At 37.0% G+C, this 19725-nt stretch overlaps 1 protein-coding gene across 3 annotated transcripts in view; it reads left to right on the forward strand.

Annotated features, from left to right (window-relative positions):
• Positions 1–19725, forward strand: part of LOC134846929 (uncharacterized) — a 167821-nt gene that overhangs the window by 115464 nt on the left and 32632 nt on the right. For all 3 annotated transcript variants that reach the window (XM_063864372.1, XM_063864374.1, XM_063864373.1), the window contains exons 3-11: positions 2865–3160; positions 3452–3562; positions 3759–3943; positions 9618–9892; positions 12254–12425; positions 12695–12863; positions 16488–16967; positions 17235–17460; positions 18093–18278. In XM_063864372.1, the coding sequence (XP_063720442.1) occupies positions 2865–3160; positions 3452–3562; positions 3759–3943; positions 9618–9892; positions 12254–12425; positions 12695–12863; positions 16488–16967; positions 17235–17460; positions 18093–18278 (2100 nt within the window). The remainder of the gene's footprint in view (positions 1–2864; positions 3161–3451; positions 3563–3758; positions 3944–9617; positions 9893–12253; positions 12426–12694; positions 12864–16487; positions 16968–17234; positions 17461–18092; positions 18279–19725) is intronic.

The raw sequence follows: 19725 nt of genomic DNA on the forward strand, positions 1-19725 counted from the left end.
TTAAAGTTTCTTCCAGCGCCTTGGTAATGTTTTTAAAAAAAGTTAATTCATTAAGAAATTTCATTAAGTATTTGGGTTTTTAAGCGTTTTTGTTCATGTAAAAAATTGTTGTCGCATATGCTTAATTTACTATTTCTATCAGATATGTCTAGAATATATGTGTTCATTCATATCATCTGATCCTACCATGGACAAAAAACGAAGTAATAAAAACCATTCATTTTTTCAAAAATATACATGTTCAAAAATGTCGGAATTGTCTGTGCTATTTGCACAGCATACTTGCTTTGCATTCAACCCACTCATTGAGTCTAATTGATTACAAGTTCGTTTGTGAGTCTAATCGATCCTGTTGATTCGGGTTGTACGATCTCCTGAGGATCAAAATCACTTGAAACATGCTCCAACTGTTATCCAAGACGATGAGAACAGCCATGACCGAGTGGGTAAGACGCGTGGCCTTCGCCACAAAGGTCTGGGATTTGAATTCCCGCTTCGGTCATGTTTGGAGGGGTCCCAGTGGCATCCACGTGCCCAAGGTTGGAATTGATGCGGCAAAATGGATGACATCTCTCTCCACGCGGAGTAAAAGGTCCAAGGTTGAAATGTGGGAGCTGAGCCGGGGATTAATAATAAAAAACGAGATTATTCGCGGCAATTAACGCGAATCTCCTTTTTCAAGATCGTGATCGAATGAAGGCGTCCAATCCAGTAAACACCAGTCAAACCATGAGTGTCGTCGCTAAAGTGCGGTCAATCTCACTCCCTGAATTCGACAGGAGATACGAGTTGTGTTTGTCATTCATGGACCAATTAAAGACGTCCACAACAACACGAAGCTGTCGAAAGGCCAGAATTTTGTGTACATCAAGAGATGCGTAAAGTGGTCAGCAGAACGACTCACCAGAATTTTCCCCACCACTGAGGATAACTATGGCGTGGCCCGACGACTGCTGGAGGAACTAACAAGAATGATCGTCTCATCTCAAGGACGCTTCTTAGGTCATAAGTTTTCGATTGTTCAAGAAAGAGAATGTCATACAACTTAGAATCTTGTATTCCACGTTTAATGAAGCCAACCAATCGATATCAGCCATGAGTTGGGACGTTGACATTAATGTGTGGCATCATCTCTTATCCTCAAAGATAGAAACAGAGTCACACAGAAGGCATGGGCGCTTCATAATCCAGGGCCAGTATGTCCTTCGTTACGGGGTTTGCTAGATGTTTTGGTTAATCGGGTTAGATCTCTGAAGGGTTTCGCGTCCAGTGTGTCCAGACCTCAGCGAGAGGTCAAAGAACTCTTTCTTGCTTATAAAAGACGTGAACCACCATAACTTCCGAAGTTAAACGTCAAAGCATGTCAGCAGTATCATCGCGTTTATAGTTGCCAAATGTTTCGAAATGCAAATGTGCCACAAAGGAGTTAAGTCTTAAAGAAGCTCCAGCTTTGTTTCAGCAGTCTACTTGAGTCGGTTCTACCTCAACGAACAGAATTGTGCCAGGAATTGAGAGGCTCGGAAACAGTATGTGAATTTCTTCGAAGAGATGATCAAGACTGGTCACCTGGAAGAGGTACCGTAGCAGGACTCCTTCCTTACAGCCGGAAGATACGTGATGCCTCATCATGTACTTTGGAAGCGGGCCTCCTCGACAACGGATAGTCGTGCAGTCTTCAACGCTTCGGCGCCGGCATTTCACAGTCGTAAGCAACCTGTTCCAGACCGGACTTTTTCCAAATCTTGACACGGTTGCGATTCTTCGGGATTACCTTGACTGAGGACATCAGCAAGATGTATCGGCTTCCAAGGATCGCAGCGTTCATCAGCATTTCTGGAGGTACACTCCTGAGGACCCTTCCAAGAAGTGGAAACTACCCGCGTCATCTACGGGGTATCCTCCAACTCCTAGCAAGCAATCCGTGGACATCGAGACACTGCTAATGTTGCCGCATCCGATTTCATGAAGCCAGCCGATTTCATCTTTCCTGTAGAAGCCAGAACAGTCGAAGATGCTTGTCGTCTCCCCAAAGGAATATAGCAGTACATAAGCATCTGCAGGCATGCACATTCGCATAGGGTCCAGCTCGAGCAGCGATGTTATGATGGAGATCCCTGCTGATCATGATAGAGATCCCGTTCTACGACATTGGCCAGACACATAAAAACGTTTGGTTAAGTGTAGATCCAAGGCCGACACATTCAGGTGCCGGTTCTCGACTATTTGAAGCTCCACAGGATGCTCGCAAGATCAAGAATATATTCCAGGGGTTTCTAGAAAGAGTATAGAGCCAAAACTCCTCAAAGCAGTTTCGTATCCAGATCCTCTGATAAAAAAGCTAGAAGAGCCAGATCGCATTTTTTCTTCCGAGTTGCTGTCTTCCGAGTTGCTGTCTGAAAATTGAGTTACTATAAAGTGGATCACTTTTAGGAGCAGTGTTGTTGTTTTGACATCTTACCTCTAAAAAGTTTGTCAAACCTTGTTGATTCCGCATGCAACTTTTGGATGAGTGAAAAAAAAACACGATAGCATTGAAATTGGATACAAAAAAAATTGCAAATTGAGTGAAGCGGACAGGTGCAAGTTAACTTCTGCTTCATCTAAGGAGCGTAATTCGCTTTTTAAAATTTTCCTGTTATTCGATAACGTGTTTATCACCTGGTGCTTACATGGCAAGTATATGCGAAGTTGTGAGTCGTGGGCAGTTTCAGTGGTTAAGTAATGTATTTATGAAATAGCGGTATCTGGTTTGAAATTCCGTGTCAAGTTTTCTTGAAATTTTAGTGCGCCTATCTGCTGATTTTTTTTGCTTTTCTATGCGAAGAAATGCAGCTTTGCCTCTGTGTAACGATTGCTTTCTGTAGGTTCAAAAACATGTCGTCGAGAAACGTGCCGGTGAAAAGTCAGTATGCATCAGCTGTGGCGACGCAGCCAGTTGTTCACACGGATTCTGCTTCCTACACACCACTTGCTCAGTACTTCACATTCACCGGGCGTCTCAACCCAGTAAGAGATGGCAAATCAGGGAAAGAGGTGGAAGGGGGGACAAATGACGTCATCAATAAGTTGGAGAGTGTTTCCTACAAGCTGAAGTTGAATCAGGATTTACAGAATGGTGATGCACACAGAGACGAGCACTCAAAGGATGTCAACGTTGAAGGTTCAATGATACACAATGAGTTGTTCTTTTTCAAAAATGGAAAAAAAACAAGTAGTATAGCTAGCTGATAAAATAATAACAAATATGAGCCCAGTTGGCTGACTATTAAATGGTGTCTTCATTGTTTAAGGTTTTACTCTAAAGTGGGGTTTCTGACTAAATTTTATTCAAATTCACGTTACTGATAAAACAAGGTTCGGATGGTGATTTTTGCCAGTAGAATTCAAGAACTCATTGGAAGCGTTGTTTGACCTTCAAGATTTCTATCGATCCAAGCAATGTTATTTTCAGAAGATCTAAAAAACCATACAAATGGCTTCATCGAAGAGACTGATACACAGAAGACATTCAAAAGCGAAGAGCAGCAGTGTTTCCATTACTTTGAGCCCCATTTACATGCAGGTATACTATTGGCAAAAACTTCAAACAAACCTAATGAAGTAAGAAAATCAACTTACTTATTTCCAAAAAAAATTGCTTGCTAATTAAAAAAAATTTATGTTCAAGGTAGTGTGAATTTTCAATTTTGCGTGCACAATTGACGAATTGATATTTTTTGATTAGTTTTGTGTGTTCATTGTTCGGTTCTTTTTTTAAGGGAAAAACAACAAGCACGGCAGAGCAGAAGAAACTCAGCCGAGAATTGGAGGGGCAAATGAGAACGGGGTGGTGGAGTTTGTAGAATGGGACAGCAGATATGCAGGGGGTGACAATCAGCTGCTAAAGGTCGGCAAAGGTCAACGACCCCAGAGTGCGGCAGTGTCATACGCTCTACATCGACAGGTAATTGAGGTTATTAAATGCGAAAATTTGTTTGCTGGATAACCATAGTACGATATACTTGCCATAAAAGCTACTCCCCTTTGCGTGTGACAAATCGATTAATCTGGCGATTAGCAAGGGTATTTTGAAAAGTATATTGTTAATATCAACATTTTTGGTCTCATTTTTGGTTAGAATTTAGCTTCCTATGAATTGAATGCGATGTGTTCAGATTTCAGAATGCTGTAGGAGTGTTAAGATTCAGTTTATTGGCGAAAAGATGACTTTTTTTATTAGAGGGAGCTCGGAAAGTTAAGAATCATATTGACTTTTCCAATCTAAGCTTCTGGCAAGCTTAAACTTCATCTATTATTTTTAATTAATGGCTCTATTTTTGCGACAAAATCAATATTTTTACTGGAGTTAATAATGTGCTTCTATATAAGAGTCCACGAGAAGAGCAGAATTTGAGTGTTTATTTGGACGGATTGCGTGGGAAAAAGAGACCACCTCCACCTGATAACGTGTCTGTCGACGATGGCGCCTGCAGGTACAAATACAGTGTCAAATCTAAACAAGAGAGCAGGCGTCCTCACTTCGTTAATCTGCATTCTGCACGAATTAACAATGATCGATCTTTGTCGGCGTCCGTTAATAGAGAGAGGAGATGCGCTCGTTTGAATAATCAATTGGTTTGTAAAAAGCGCAGCATTTAATTCGACATCTTTGCAGCATCTTCATTCATTGCACGTAAAATCAAAGTTTGCACCGAACTTTTTTCGTGAAAGCCATTTCGCATGCGATATTTTTGTCCGACCACTCTAGACAGTGGCACGAATTTTTTTTAGACAAAATTAGGTACCCCAAATATGCTCCGTTAGGCATTGAGTGAGTTATCACATTGAAGCAATTTTAGTTGAGATGCGGAATCCAAAAATGTCTTTAAAGAAAGTCAGCGTTTTTTCATGTTTACTTGCGTTCATTACTTTTTTCCAATATTCAGTTGGCTGTTTTTTTTCTAGAAAAAGTATTAAAATGCTCTAATAACTTCAGAAGTGCATTGATAACTTTTAATGCATTTATGGATGCACTATGGCATATATGTCCTCTTTCAGTTCAACTCAACATTTCATAGCATCTGTTCTCTGCTTTATTTGTGGCTATTGTTTTTCATTTTTTAAGTGACAAGGGCACAATTGGGAAGGACGCGAGACTACTATGCACTGTTCAGAGATTCAATACGGCGCTTAGCACAAGTGATTTTTATATTTGATGGCATTTTTGCTGCATAGCCTTGGCACGGTATTATCATCTGTAGCTGCATCTTTTGTGGCTAGTGTTAACTGACGTTTAAGAGCCCGTAGCACAGATGCGAGGACGTGAGAATCGAGGTAGTTTTTTTCGCAAATCTCGAGGTAACCAGTTGCAGTCCGACAACAAACGTTTTTTGGCGTGTTTGCGAAGCGCAGCGTCTCGCCTATGTAGTATATTAAGGCACAGTACTCATTTTGTCCGTTTAGGGTGAATATTACGTCCATGCTTGGGACGACAAGGTAGTGGGTTCAATTCCGCCGAGCACCCAGTAATAATGAACGGCGTGATATATCACCTTTTCAGATCGTGTGGTTTTTAATTTTTATTTGTGCAAAAAGTTTTTGAATTTGTTTCCACTGAAGTTTAATTTTTTGCCGTTTGACTATTGATTTGAGGTCAATGAACGTAGTGAAAACTCTTTTCTAGGTTGTTATGTTTTTTTTTACGCTAACATGTTATATTTTGCGGTGTGACTTTTGACTAATATTTGGTGGCATTTTTGCGGCATAACATTGATAATTTATGGCATCTGTTGCTGCTTTATTAGTGGTTAGTTTTAGTTACTTTCAAGGATCCGTGGCGCAGATGCGAGGAAATGAGACTCCTAATTTCAAGGTCGGAAAACACATCAAGTGTTCTGTTAATCAAGGTTTTCACCTTTTTTTTGTCCAGCAAAAAGATGGACAACGTTTCCGAAAATTTATTAGGAGTCAATAAACGCAGTGAAGACTCTAAGATAGGTCGTGATGATTTTCTTTTGTTTTTATTTCATCAGGAAATGTCCGCCCTCAAATTTGTTTTTTCGCCGCTTGACTTTTGATTCCTTTTTAAGATAAGTTCAATTCTTTTGTTGAAAGGAAGGAAACTCCACTATCGAGCAACGAAAAAGTTTGACTTCTAGTTTCGAAAACGGTATTTAATCATCAGATTTTCGAGCGAAAAAAAACTTTTCTTTTGATCCAGTTTTTTTTCAAGTTGGGTTAATTTTATCAAAAAGTGTCAATCATAAATTGTTCTAAAAGATCAAAAAGTTTTAGCTCATTTTTTTCATTGGAATTCGAAATTGGAGGTATTTCAAAAAAACAAGTCCGTGTTTTGTTTGCGTTAACTTTCGTTGAGTACTCTTTTCCAACTGTCAGTTGGCTGTTGCAAAATTTTAAAAAATGAGCGGAACTTGCAATCTAGTCGGAGCATTCTGTGCTTGTCGTACGGAAATGTGGTCTTCATTGGCAGAATTATTTATATCGGTTGAGTCTACTTAAATGGGAATTGGTCAGTGTCCGAGAATTTTAGTTCACGGACTTAGTTCAATGAATGGTGTCTTCGTTCGCACAATTCTAATTTCTTACATTGAGTGAACTTGTAAGTGCTGAGTAAGTAGAAAATAGAAAGCTCTTTTCCATTCCGGTCAGGAGACTTTTTTTCTATTTGAAATGTTTTATTGAATTTTTTTTTTACTGGCTTGTTTCCTCGGTATTCTTCCCAAATCTTGGACTTTTATTCTGACTTGAACAATGTTATATGGACTCTTCTGTAGGTCGTGATGATTTAGTGTTTTTTTTTCTCAAATTTAATTTCTCGCGTTTGAACGGTCGATTTTTTCATTTGTGAGAGCAAGTGATGTATATTCGGGAACTGGATTTTTTTCCCGTAAACAAATTTTCTTTTAAGTTCGTAAACTGCTCAGGCTTGCTCAATTTCTGGAAATTTCAAATTAAATTTTTTCTTGGTGCGTTTCAGGTTGTAATTCATTTTTTCGAAAATGTTAATTGAAAAAACATGTTGATTTTTCTCGAACTTTTGGTTTTCGTCATAATATCTGTCGGTTGATTCTCCGTTTTTTTCCTAATGCAATTTATGCTGTCTAGTGCGCTTTTCGAGCAGTTTCTTTTCAAAATAAGTTTTGCTTGTTTTATTTTTGATTCAAACAGTTTTTTTTGTAATTGAAAATTGTTCTGTAGTTCTAAATTTTCCAGCTCTGATTATGAATAATTTTAATTTTTTTTTATGTTTTAATTTTATAGCTTAAATTTTTTATGGCTTAAGTTTCGTTTGTTTTCGGCTTACCGAGGGTTCACACAAGTTTTTTTGTCTTGGTTGCCGCTCGATCATTGATTCTCAATCCTTGCAGAGGCTGTTTTTGAGCTTCATCCGAGTCAAAGTTATGGAATTTTGGTTTGAAACTTTTTTCGATTTTTCTAGTAATGTTTTTTTCAGAATATCAACTTTTTCTATTGAACATGTTGTAACACAATGTTATAATTGTATCGCAAGTGTTGCGAACCTTCGGTTCGTCTCTGTGTTTAATTTTGAGTTCATGTTTTGAGTCCAATTGAAATTCATCTGCCGAAAGTAGCACGCTCCTAAAACGAACGTGGAAACGGCGCGAAAAAACGTGTTAACTTTTAGTTTCGAAAGTAAAATTTAATTTGGTTTCCAGGCGGAACAACAATTTTACTTATTGATCAAGTTTTTTGAAATTAGGTTATCATTATTGTTCATAGAGCTTTAAGGGCTTTTATATGTCTTTGAAAATTCAAAAGTTCGAGTTTTCCCAAAACAAATCAGTTTTTTTTTGTTGTTTCCTTGCCTTTATTCTTTTCTTACTGTCACTTGGGTATGTTTTTGAGTTTTCTCAGCGGAAAAACTCGCTTTCATGTTATAAAAAAAGTTTCAATAATATTTTTTGAGCTTTCAATGCATTTAATTTTCCTTTATACATTCGAGAATTGAAGTTTTTAAGAGTCGTTTTTTTTTCAGGAAAGTGTTTAAGTTTAATCAGGCTCAAATTTACCGTTTCGTGATTTGTCTTTTGGTTTTTTGAAATTTTAGTTCATTTTTTGAAATTTTAGTCAAATTTTAGTTTGTTAAAAGGAAGGCAAACTCCACTATCGAACAGCAAAAGTGTAAAGGTCACGAAAAACGTGATCGATTGCTAGTTTCGAAAATGGAGTTTAATTATTGGAGTTATCAGCGAAACACAAATTTTTCTGTTGATCCATTTTTTTTTCAAATTGGCTTCATGTTATAAAAAAAGTCAATCCTTTTTTGTTCTAGAAATTCAAAGAGTTTTATGGCCATCTATTTTTTTCTTGGAAAGTGTCTCAAAAAACAAGTCTGTTTTTTTTTCTGTTAACTTCTGTTTATTGACTCATTACTTTTTTTCAACAGTCTATTGGCTATGTTTTTGAAAAAAATTGAATTTTGTTTTCTATTGTGCGTTCATTGACACTTTTCGAAAAGTCTAGTGGCTCTGTATACAGTGATTGAAATTCAATTTGATTAATTTTAATAGTTTGCATTTATACCGTTTGTGTATCATGAATTTTATTTTTGTGCTTTAAAGGCTGTGAGTTTACCTTGTTTTCATCAATATAGTTGCCTCATAAGAGCTTTTGAAAGGCGACAAATATTTTATTGCGGTTGTGCTTTATGCATAGAAACTTGGAATCTCAAAACTTTCGTGGATCAAATTTTTCGAGACAATCTTTGTTCGGCTGAACGGTTGCGTGCACAAATATTGCCTGCTTAGTTACTGCTTGATTAAGAGTAATGAACGAAGTGAATAGTCTTATATAGGTACTGGTGATTTTTTGCTGGCTTTTCGGGAAAAAATTTGTTCACGCTCAATTTTGATTTTTCGAGGTTTTAATTTTGATTTTTTTGTTCGCTTCATTTTTTTGTTAAAAAGAAGGCCAACTATCGAACAATAAAAATCTAAAGGTCACGAAAAACGTGATCAATTTCTGATTTCAAAAATGGAAATTAATTATCAGATTTCCCAGTGAAATAAAAGTTTTACCTATCGATCCATTTTTCTCAAATTGGGTTAATTTTATCAAAAAGGTGGCAATCATAAATTGTTCTTCAACGTCAAAGAGCTTTGAGGCCATCTATGTTTTCTTCTAAATTCAAAAGTTGAATGTTTGTCAAAAAACAAGTCAGTTTTTTGGAGTTACCCTGCGTTTATTACTCTTTTCCAAATGTCAGTTGGCTATGTTAAATTTTGTTTCAATACTAATATTACACTGGCAATAATGTTTCGCGACATCGCTTTCGTCAAATTGAACTTTCGTTCTTTTGTGCGACATTCAAATTTTTCAATTCAGTGGCTCTCGTCTTAATTTAATTCGGATTTTCGCTGTGCTTTTTAGTGTGATATCGCAAGTGGCGTGAAGCTCTCTTTCACCTCTGTTCAAATTAGGTTATTTTTTGAATTAATCAGATATTCATATAATTATCTTAAAATCAAAGAGAACTGGCGATTCGAAGTGTTCTACGAAAGTTGATAAAACTCCATGAAAATTAGGCCTTGTTTCTAATTTGTCGAGCGCAGTAACTTGTTTCTGATTATATGTTGGCTAGTTTTTTTTTCGTTTAGACTCCAGCGAAGCCTGATCCTCCAAAACGACCAAGCAGCAGCTGCAGTTCAGCCATGAAGACGAAACCAGTTGCTGCTGTTGTGAACTCTTCGCCCAACCCCTTTCTTCGACCAGTGCCAATCATGCCCCCTCCTAGTTCACACGACGGGGTCTTCTCCAGCCACTCAACAGAATCGAGTGTTGCTGCTGGCCAGAATGGAACAACGAAAGTAGTGCAAAATGGCACTTTGAAGTCTTCAAACTTCGCCAGAGGAGTTTCAGTGTTCAACAGTCGGTAAGTTTCCGGTGTGCAATAACAAAAAAGTCAAAATCTCCAGTTAGATTTTGGCAAATAGTTTTTCTCAGTCATTCCAGGTCCGCAGTACTTTCTGCAATACGTTGCCGGCGTATTTTTTTTAGTGCTTTTATGCTTGGTTCATTGGGCGCTATGTTCAAGTGGAAAAAAAAACGAAGTGATTTTTATTTACATAGATTGTGATGATTTTTTAAAACTTTTTTAGGTAAAGTCTTAAGTTTATTCACGTTCAAATTTGAATTTTGATTTCCTTTTCAATTCAGTTCAAAATCATTTCCTAAAACTTGACTATGAAGTTCCAAAACTGTTAAGGTCACTGAAAACCTGAATGACTTCTAGTTTCGAAAATGGGCTTTAATTTAAGAATTCTCAGCGGAATGAAAAAATGGATGGATCCAGTTTTCTTTATGTAAGATAATTTAGGAAAAAAGTGTCATTCATTAGCAGTTTCGTTACAATTTTCCAGCCATATGCTGGCTATTTTCTTAAATTGGGCTATAAATTGCTACTAGCTTGCAATATTGAGGATCGAATTGGATTAAATGAATTTAGCATATTCGTGGATTCTCTGAACCAGAGACGCTGGGTTGCTAGAAGACAGTAAGTTGAGTGGTCTCGATGTAGTTAAATCATAATCACGCTCATCTCGTGTGTCTTTTCTATCATTGTTTAAGAATATCAAAAGTCTGAAGAGCTATTTTTCCTTGTAAGAATGAAAAGAAGGGATTGTCAAAATTTGAACTCCAAATTCGTAAAATCGGGAAAGCCAAGCGATAATTCAGACAGGGTGCATCTCCATTGAAAAATGTTGGACGGATTTTCTAAAATTGTGTTAATTTCTTTGACTTTTTACGGTCGGGCTCAGATATTCCAAGCTCACTGAAAACCCAATCGTGTTTTTTTTTGAAAAATTCTTTGGCTAAAATGGACTTCGTGTAATGGTACCAATAAAGGGGGGCTCTTTGGGTGGCGAGGGGTGGGATCCTTGAATGGAGGGACGTCCCCCTTCTTGGCCCCTGCGTAATGTACATCTTTTAGAATTTAGCGTTTTGGTTCTTTCTTTGTCGAAGAAAGAAAGAAAGAATTTATTCCTTTGAGTCATTAACGTTAATACAACAAATATTGAAATATTTATTTATCAAATAAGTTTTTAAACCGTTGTCTTAGTAAATTTATGATAATGGATGATAGAAAAAGGCAACAACGATGTTCACTAGACACCTACCGTGAATTAAGCTGGGCTGAAAAGAAAAAAATTGTTTAAAAAATATTTACACTAGCCATCAGCTTAGTGTACTATTACGAACCTTCTTTTTTTCTAACCTAACTCGCAAATAAAAGTGCTCATTAAAATTGTTCACTTAATTGATAATTTCACTGTAGCATTGGAAATTGCATAGCATCTGTTCTCTGCTTTATTTGTGGCTAGTGTTTGGTGCATATTAAGCGTCTGTGGCGATGTGGTTAGAGTCTAAGATTTAATTCCTAGGTCGCAGGTTCGAATCTCAGACGGAGCCGAATTGTAACTAATTCGAAGCGTATTTCTAATTGTTCTTATTGCGCTTTATAGAGCTGCTTTTTGTCGTGTACTCGCTAGTGCTTGCAAGCGAAGCTTCGCCTCTGTGCAAAAAAAAATAAAACTTAGTTTTTTGACACGAATTGTGTGAAAATGCTTGTTTAATTTAGTTATTTCAATTCATTAGCTTATACGAGTTTGTTTGAGGCCATTTATCAAACAATCCAGCTTATTTAACAAAACCTTTTTTCTCCTTTTTAAAGTGTTTTGAAAATCTCAAGAAAATCATAAAAATTGCCATATCTTGTAAGCTGAAAAGATCTGTGCAAAGTTTGAGGCTATTTAAGCTTAAAAGTGAAAAAAAATTCATTGAAGTCTTTCTTTTTCTAAGTTAATATTTCCTAGTTTATAATTGTCGATGAGTTTACAAATAAATTATGATCGTGTTCCGACATGCTTACCATAGTTTTGGTTTTTATCCCTAATTTTGTTTAGCAAGTAGGATTAATACTTGTAGTTTCTTCGCACTAAGTGCGAAAAAACTATAGAGCAGGGTGTTTTTTTTTCTCCTGATTTTGGTTACACCGAGGAAAGGTTGTATGATATCTTTTGAAAGCCATAGTAATCGTTATTTGTGTTCCAAAAAAAACTTGGCTGGGCTGTTCAGACAATAATTTAGGCAGGTTGGTAATTTTGTTCGTTTTTATTTGTTTTTCTTTATAATTACAAAAGTAATAGGAACATTCAGTTCTACTTGCGCAGCAACAGTCTCTCCTTTTGGTTACTTTGAATCTACTAATTGACTTTGTTTTTGCTGAAAACAGAGCCGCCATGGTTCAACCCCAACCAAGGCCGCCCAGGTACAACAGCTCCGGAACAGGACAGACCTCGACAGCCAATCAGAATCAACAGCCAGTGAGCGATCACAATCATACAACGAATACACTTAATTTGACTTCGTCGACGACAGATTTGAGCCGAATAGCGGGCGAGAAGGTGATTCATATTGCATAGAGAAAATGTTGTTATTGTAAATGATAATCCTGTGATAACGCCAGTTTGTAGCACAACATGCGAGCTCAGTTGTCGATAACAAGCCTTTTTGATCATTGATTTGGACAAACATAGGTCGGGTGGTTTCGAACCGCCGACAATTCGAGTAAGAGGCGGATTCATTAGCTATTTCACGTGACTGTACAGGCTCGGGATGGTCTGAAGGTATGGGCTCATACTGTATTATCATAGTTGGCGATTTGTGCATTTAGGTCTCATATCTGCAGAGAATCAATTCTGGCAGTGCGCACATGAGACTACAACAACAACAACAACAACAGCAGCAGCAGAACTTGAACAACAGCAGTGCTACTGGTGGTCAGTCAGTGGATTGTGCCAAACAGACTGACGCTTCCACGAACCATAGAATGGGTGCCAAACGTTAGTAATCCGACTCTTTAATGGATAACGAGTATAGTGTTGCGCAGGAGCTTAAAATATGTTGCAAAGACTTCCTATATGTTTACACTTGAGATTAGCGAGCGTCATCTAATCGGAATTAGACTTTTTTCGGTATAACAACCAGTTTAACAAAATCAGTTCAATCACTATGCAGCTTATATGCTCAATTTCATTACACTTGCGAGCAGCGTAGTGTATTAGTACGACCCTTCTTGTTTCCTAACCTAACTCGCATATAAAAGTGTTCACTAAAATTGTTAACTTATTTCGTGGCATTTTTGCTATAATCACGATCGTTAGCATTTCATAGCATCTGTTCTCTGCTTTATTTGTGGCTGATGTTTGTATTAATTAAGCGTCCGGGGCTGAGTCGTTAGTGTGTGAGACTCATAATCTCTAGGTCGCAGATTGAATCCGAGACTTAGCCGAGTTTTTACCAATTCGAGGCATATTTATACTTGCACATTATAGAGCTGTTTTTTGTCGTGTTCTCGATAATGTTTGCTGAGTGAAGCTTCGCCTCTTTGTGGAAATTAGAATTTAAGTACTGCGTGTGTGATAGTTCCTACAGGGTAGTTTTGGAGGTGTTTTTTCAGTAATGAACGTAGTGAAGACTCATATAGGTCTTGCTGATTTTTTTTGTTTTTTTTTAGGCAAAAGTCTTAAAATATTGATGCACTTAGGTCTAATGCACTTTTGAGTTCGATTGAAATTCATCTGCTAAAAGTGACGTGAATAGCACTCTCCAAATACGAACGTGGAAATGGTGCGAAAAACCTGAACGATTTCTAGTTCCGAAAGTGGAATTTATTTTAAGATTTCCCAGCGGAATATTAACTTAACCTATTGATCCAGTTTTCTCAAGTTGGGTTTTAATTTTACAAAATCAGTTGTTTTTCCGGCTCAACTGGTGTCTGCTCAAAGATTGCTGGCCTTGTTTCCGCTTCAGTTTTGTTCAGTTGCTAATTTCATATGTGTTGCTTGGCATGTTTACCCAGGATTCATGTTTGTTAAAAACAGTATTATGAAAGTAAATGGGATTGGGTTTTTTATTTTATTGTTTTGAGACGCTTTGGAAAATTTACTCTTTTTGCCAAGAAATAAGTTTCTCAAAAACTTTTCCGATTTCCAAAAAAAACGTGTCCAAAGAAAGGGTATTCATGTGTGCCTGCATACTCCCCTGGTCTCTTTCTGTTTTACCCCTTTGTCTACAGCCTACGAAAAAGTCTGGGGGGGGGTATGTTTGAGCGATAATAGAAAGGATATAAAATATCCCTGCAAAGCTTCACTGCATTAGCGGCCTGCCGCATTTTATTTACAAAAAGTTATTGTCCTCGGAAAAGCTACGGTCCTTTTGATTTTTGAGCGGTGTTTTAAGTTTTAACCGAAAATAGTCTCTCATATCGTAGATTTTAGATTTAATCCGAAGAACGGGCTGTGAGAAGCTCATTTGCATACACGACTACGCAAAAAAATTGACACAAAAACCTGTGCCCCTCGAAAAATACAAATTTTTGATTTTTTGAACGTTTTTGAAACTTCTCGAGAACTACCCTACCAGTCCTGGATTTTTGGTTTAACAAATTTACAGTTTGGTTGAATCTCTTCTGCATAAGTGGATACGTTTTTTTAAAGCAGAAAGCTTTAATTCTCGGAAATGTCAACTTTCTGATTTGTTGACCGTTTTTTGGATTTTTCTCTAACTATCCTGCCAAATCTGATATCATAAGTTTAATCGACCCCACAGGCTGTTTGAAGCTGACATTTCTAGTTTGCTAGGTCCAAATTTTTTGGAAAAATTTGTTGCGTTCAAACAAATGAAAGTTTTGAAACTTAGACCGTTTTTTCGAAGTTTTTTTTTACTCCACTCGAAAATTACCGTGCCAAATTTCAGGTTAAGTTTTTAATCGAGAAAACCAATTTCTGGACTCTCCTATTCTTTATCGGCCACGAGCTGCTTCAAGCAGAAGTTTTTAAACGGATTTGGCAAAGTCAAGTTTTTGAACTATGACCGTTTTTTTTGGAAAATTTCAAAGATGTTAATTTCAATCTAAACAAGCGATCGATCAAATTTTTCATGCAGAAGTGTCTACTCCCTATTTTTGTCAGAGGATTTGAAAATCTCAAAAAAAATTTTTCCCTTGTCACTTATTTTATTAGAGAAACAATTAAGGTTTTGGTCGAAGTCCTTTTTTCGAAATTACGCAGTTCTTCCCGCATCGGTATAACAAATTCAAAAATATCAAAGACGTATCTCCAGCTTTAGTTGGGCCTTAGGTGTCCTTCATCGAAACATATGAAAATTTAAGTTCACCGTATTTCTTCCAACATTTTTTTTTCGACATGCTTTTTTATGATTATCGCAAGTTGTGCTTCGCTTCTGTATCTACAACAAACTTTGGAAAAGTAAAATTTGAAATTTGAGTCAGTATTTTTTTTTTTTTTTTGCATTCATAAAGCGCTATAAATAGACCCAAATTGGACCAATTTTACTGCGCCGCAGGCAAATTTTTGGAAAAAGGCGTTTGTTGGAAAGTTTCGACCAAAAAATTGCGTTTTTTGGGCACGCGCACATCCCTCAAAATTAGTATAGATTGGCACCGAAGGGGCCTGTAGAAAAGTTTTGAGGGGGACACTTTGTGTCGGCAGTAGGTCAAGTCCCTGAAGGAGGGGGCTTCCGCCCCCCATCTGCTACTGGATTGTGCTATGTGGACACCTTATTGATACTGTGGCATGTTCTATCCGTGTCGCTTCCCTATTTTATCTTGTTCTCTCAAAGTTGAAATGAATCAGAGTTTTTTGGATAAATGTAACTTCTTTTCTCTTTCTTTCCATATGTGAGTTTTTGTAATGTTAAAGACGAGAGGATGAGAACCAAAAAGCCGCAATTTCGGATAGCCAAAGAAATGGTTAAAAGCTGAAAACTTGCATAAAATGCCAATGCTGCGTGAATCTGATTTTGTGTTCATGTTTAAAAGTCGATTCCTCGTTTTTTTAGGAAAAGTCTTGAGTTTTGTTCAGGCTCAGCTCAAATTTACTTTTTTGGGGTTTCACGTAATTTCTTTCAAGTTCAGTTAATTTTTTTTTGATATAAGACATGGCTATCGAACTGCAAAAAGTGAAAGTTGACGTCTAGTTTTGAAAGTAGCGTTTGTTTTTCAGATTTCCCATCGAAATAACAATTTTACGTGTTGATCCAGTTTTCTCAAATTGGGTTAAGTTAATCGAAAAAGTGCCAATCATAGGTTGTTCATGAAATTCAAAGAGCTCTAAGGGCATAATTTTTTTTTTGAATATCGAATGTTGAGATTTTAAAAAATTAAGTCGGTGTTTTTTCTGTTTACTTGCGCTCATTGACTTTTTCCAGCTGACTACTGGCTATATTTATTTTAATGTTCGGCTATCCGGAACCTTTTTTTAGGATCTCTGAGTGTTCGGCTATGTGACACGCCACCAAAAGGAGGATTACGACTATCTATACGGAAATCTTTTTAAAAACTTTTCCCTCTAATTATTCGTTTGCCACTGTACTGTTCTTACCAATACAAAAATGAAGAAATGTTTAGAAAAATAGTTATTTTTTTTTGAATTATTTTATTGTAGACCATTTCGTAGTGCAGAAAGACAATAGATGGGAGGTTGTGGCAGATAGTTCCACCTTAGCCGACAGCTCACTAGACCGAAGCAGTCTACAATTAAACCAAAACCACAGTCAGAATACTAATGCTAACCATAATAAACCACAACAACCTCTGCCGACGGCCCCCTCTCAGACAGATAAGCCAGTTCAACCAGTGAGACCCATGCTCAGAACAGACCACGTCTCGCACAATCAGAACACGAGTCAAAGCGATCACAAAAGCCCACAAGTGAAGACGAAAGACTCGAATAGTAGTTATAATAATAGTCATAATAACAATGCAGTGGTAGTGAAGGTGATGAAAAAACAGTCAGTTGGCAATAGTGAGAGTCACAATTCACAGAAGATGTCGGCCAAAAGAGAACATAGTGATAAAATGGGTGGTGGAAATGTAGCGAATAAGCGCTCCAGTTCTTCAGAGAGTCAGAACACGAACAGTTTGGGTACGCTCATTTTGTTCAGAGTTTAATTTCTATGAATTTTGTTTTGTTCCATCAAAAACAGACACATTTTTTTTTGATTTGATGTTTCTACGATGAAAGCTTTGCGTTAATTGATCGGACCACATCATCTACGAGTTTCCAATATGTCTTTGAAAACGAAGTTTTTGATAATTAAGTTTTTGACTAATGTGAGCATGTTATTCTCATATAAGTTATAAGTTTAATTTATGTCTATCTGGAAAATTAAAATGGGAATTGTTTGTTCAGGAGGCACAAACACGCGTAGCAATACAAGAGCAAAACTTACCTCTAGAAATCAGTCGGTAAATCGCAAATCAACAACTCAATCATCTGCAAGTGGGAAGACAATTAAACAGCAGAGCAACGTGACGAATGGTGGTGAAGTGAGAAAGGGAAAACAGCAGCGACTACCTCTGGCCGACTTGGAACAGATGCACAATCAGACAGATGAGACAGACGTGAACAACAACAGGTGAAATAAGAAAGGGATAGTCCCTCATAACTGAAGGGTAAATGACAGAAAATTATATTGGCCCATCAGAGTTGACCATTCAAGTCTATATTCAAGCTAAAGATATTAACAAAGGGAATAAACTGAACTTAAATTCAAAACTTAGTCGAACCGCGAAAATTGAAATTTCAGCGTTAACAAATTTTAACTTAAAAAAACAGTACTTGTTCACGCCGAAATTCGAAATTTCTTAGTGTGACTTTTCATTTCTTTCAGTTTCAGTTCATTTGTCTAAAGGAAGCAAACTCCACTATCAAACAGCGGAAGTGTAATGATCAATAAAAACGTGATCTATATTCGAAAGTGGATTTTAATGTTCAGATTTCCCTTCGGAATCAAAACTTTAACTATTGATCAAGTTTTCTCAATTTGAGTTAATTCATTTAAAAAGTGCCAGATTTATTGCGTGAAAGTTCAAGCGCTTTAAGGCCTTTCATTTTTTGCTTTGAAACTCAAAGGTTGAAGTTTTTCCTAAAAAACCTTCAGTTTTTTTTTCATTTCCTTGGATTTGTTCACTTCTTTTACTTTTTGGTGTAGGCGAAGCATCTTTGGTGTAGGTGAAGCTGTGTTGTAACATATGTGTATTGCTTTAGTGTGATGATAGCTCCCATGGGCAAGGATAGATTGTCAAGACCGGATCTGAAGTCGAATGGGAGAGGTTTCTCCCGAGCGAGGAGTTCTACAAGAGAGAACAGCAGGGCAGATGACAGCATCAACAGAGACCGAGACAACTCCTCCTCTCTTGTGCCTGCCGCTGCCACTACCCTCAGAAAACACAGGTAATTTTTTTTTTGCAGTCTTTTTTTTCTGTTCACTTGAAGCTCAGCAAAATTACGGAACAAAGATTACACTCTCCCTTAACAAAAGTGCAAATGGCGGTAACGTCTATGTATAGGGCGACAAAGGTCCGGAGGTCGAATCTGACCAGGAAATGTTTGTTTTCGAAAAATCCAAAAAAAAAATCATTTTGAAATAACATTGTCAGCTTTTATCGTTCACTGATTTTTTGTCGGCTCAGTTGCAACTACAGCGCGGTATTTTATTTTGATCAAGCGTTTTTCCGATTTAAGGTTTTTGTTTTGGTTTATATGATATCAATTTATTTATCTATTATTGCTTTGCTTAACTCAAAAATAGTTTATGATTACACTTGCGAGCTTTAGAGAGCGTAGTGTTGTAGTACGGCTGTTCTTATTTCCTACCTAAATCGCAAATATTGGCGCCACTTTTGGTGACACCTTTACGGTTATGATAGAATGTGATTTCACATTCAATTAGTACTAAGTTAACACAGTGGAATCATTTTAAATTCATCAAACGAACGTCAAAACTTTAATTGTTTCAAACAACAGTACAATTAAAAAAAACTTGATTTCAGAATTTTTTTTTTGCAACTCAATATATACAACTTTCAAAATTCATAATTTATACATAATTGGGCTCCATGCTTTCCAATTTATATCGTGAAAATGTAGTGTGGAGGCCTTCAGCTTGTTATATTCCGTATTAATACATGCAAAATTGTGTCTATTTGCATTTGACGCCACTTTTGCTGCATCGCGTTGGTAATTGATTAGAATATGTAGCTGCTTTATTTGTGACTAGTGTTTGTTGATAGTTATGCTTCTCGCCGAGCGTTTTCTTTTGTTCTCGCTAGTGTTGCGAAGCGCAGCTCAGCCTCTGTTTCATTTGTTTCCCTATGGGGAGGGGGTTCATGTCTCAAAACGTTATAGTTCAAATGTTTTTGACAAAATATTTGTTTTCGGCTCAGCTGGCGTCAACATAACTTTTTGTCAGCTTCGTTACCGTTTAATGATTTTTTTGGAATGCTTAATTAACGCCGGCGATTGTTTCTTGGTATGTTTTCTCTTCAAATTGAACAATCATGCCAATCATAATATGTGCTCGAAGTTCAAAGAGATACAATGCCTTTTTCGCTGTTTGACCTTTGGTATCTTTTGAAGTTCATTTCCTTTTTAGAAGGAGGGCAAATTCCACTATCGACAGCAAAAACGTAAAAGTCACGGAAAACTTTATTTTCCGGTTTGCTATGTTTCTTATACCGTCCGAAATATATTGTTGTCTTTCTTTCTTTGAACCAATAGGGTCGGAACCTTATTTTCTACTGGCGCAGCAACTGTTTATTCTTGTTTTCTTTGAAATTTGAATGTATTTACAGAAGATTTGAAATAGTCTTTCAATATTCTTGAGGTTTTGACATCTTCT

This window comes from Symsagittifera roscoffensis, chromosome 5 (assembly GCF_963678635.1).
Source record: "Symsagittifera roscoffensis chromosome 5, txSymRosc1.1, whole genome shotgun sequence".
Classification (NCBI taxonomy): Eukaryota; Metazoa; Xenacoelomorpha; order Acoela; family Convolutidae; genus Symsagittifera; species Symsagittifera roscoffensis.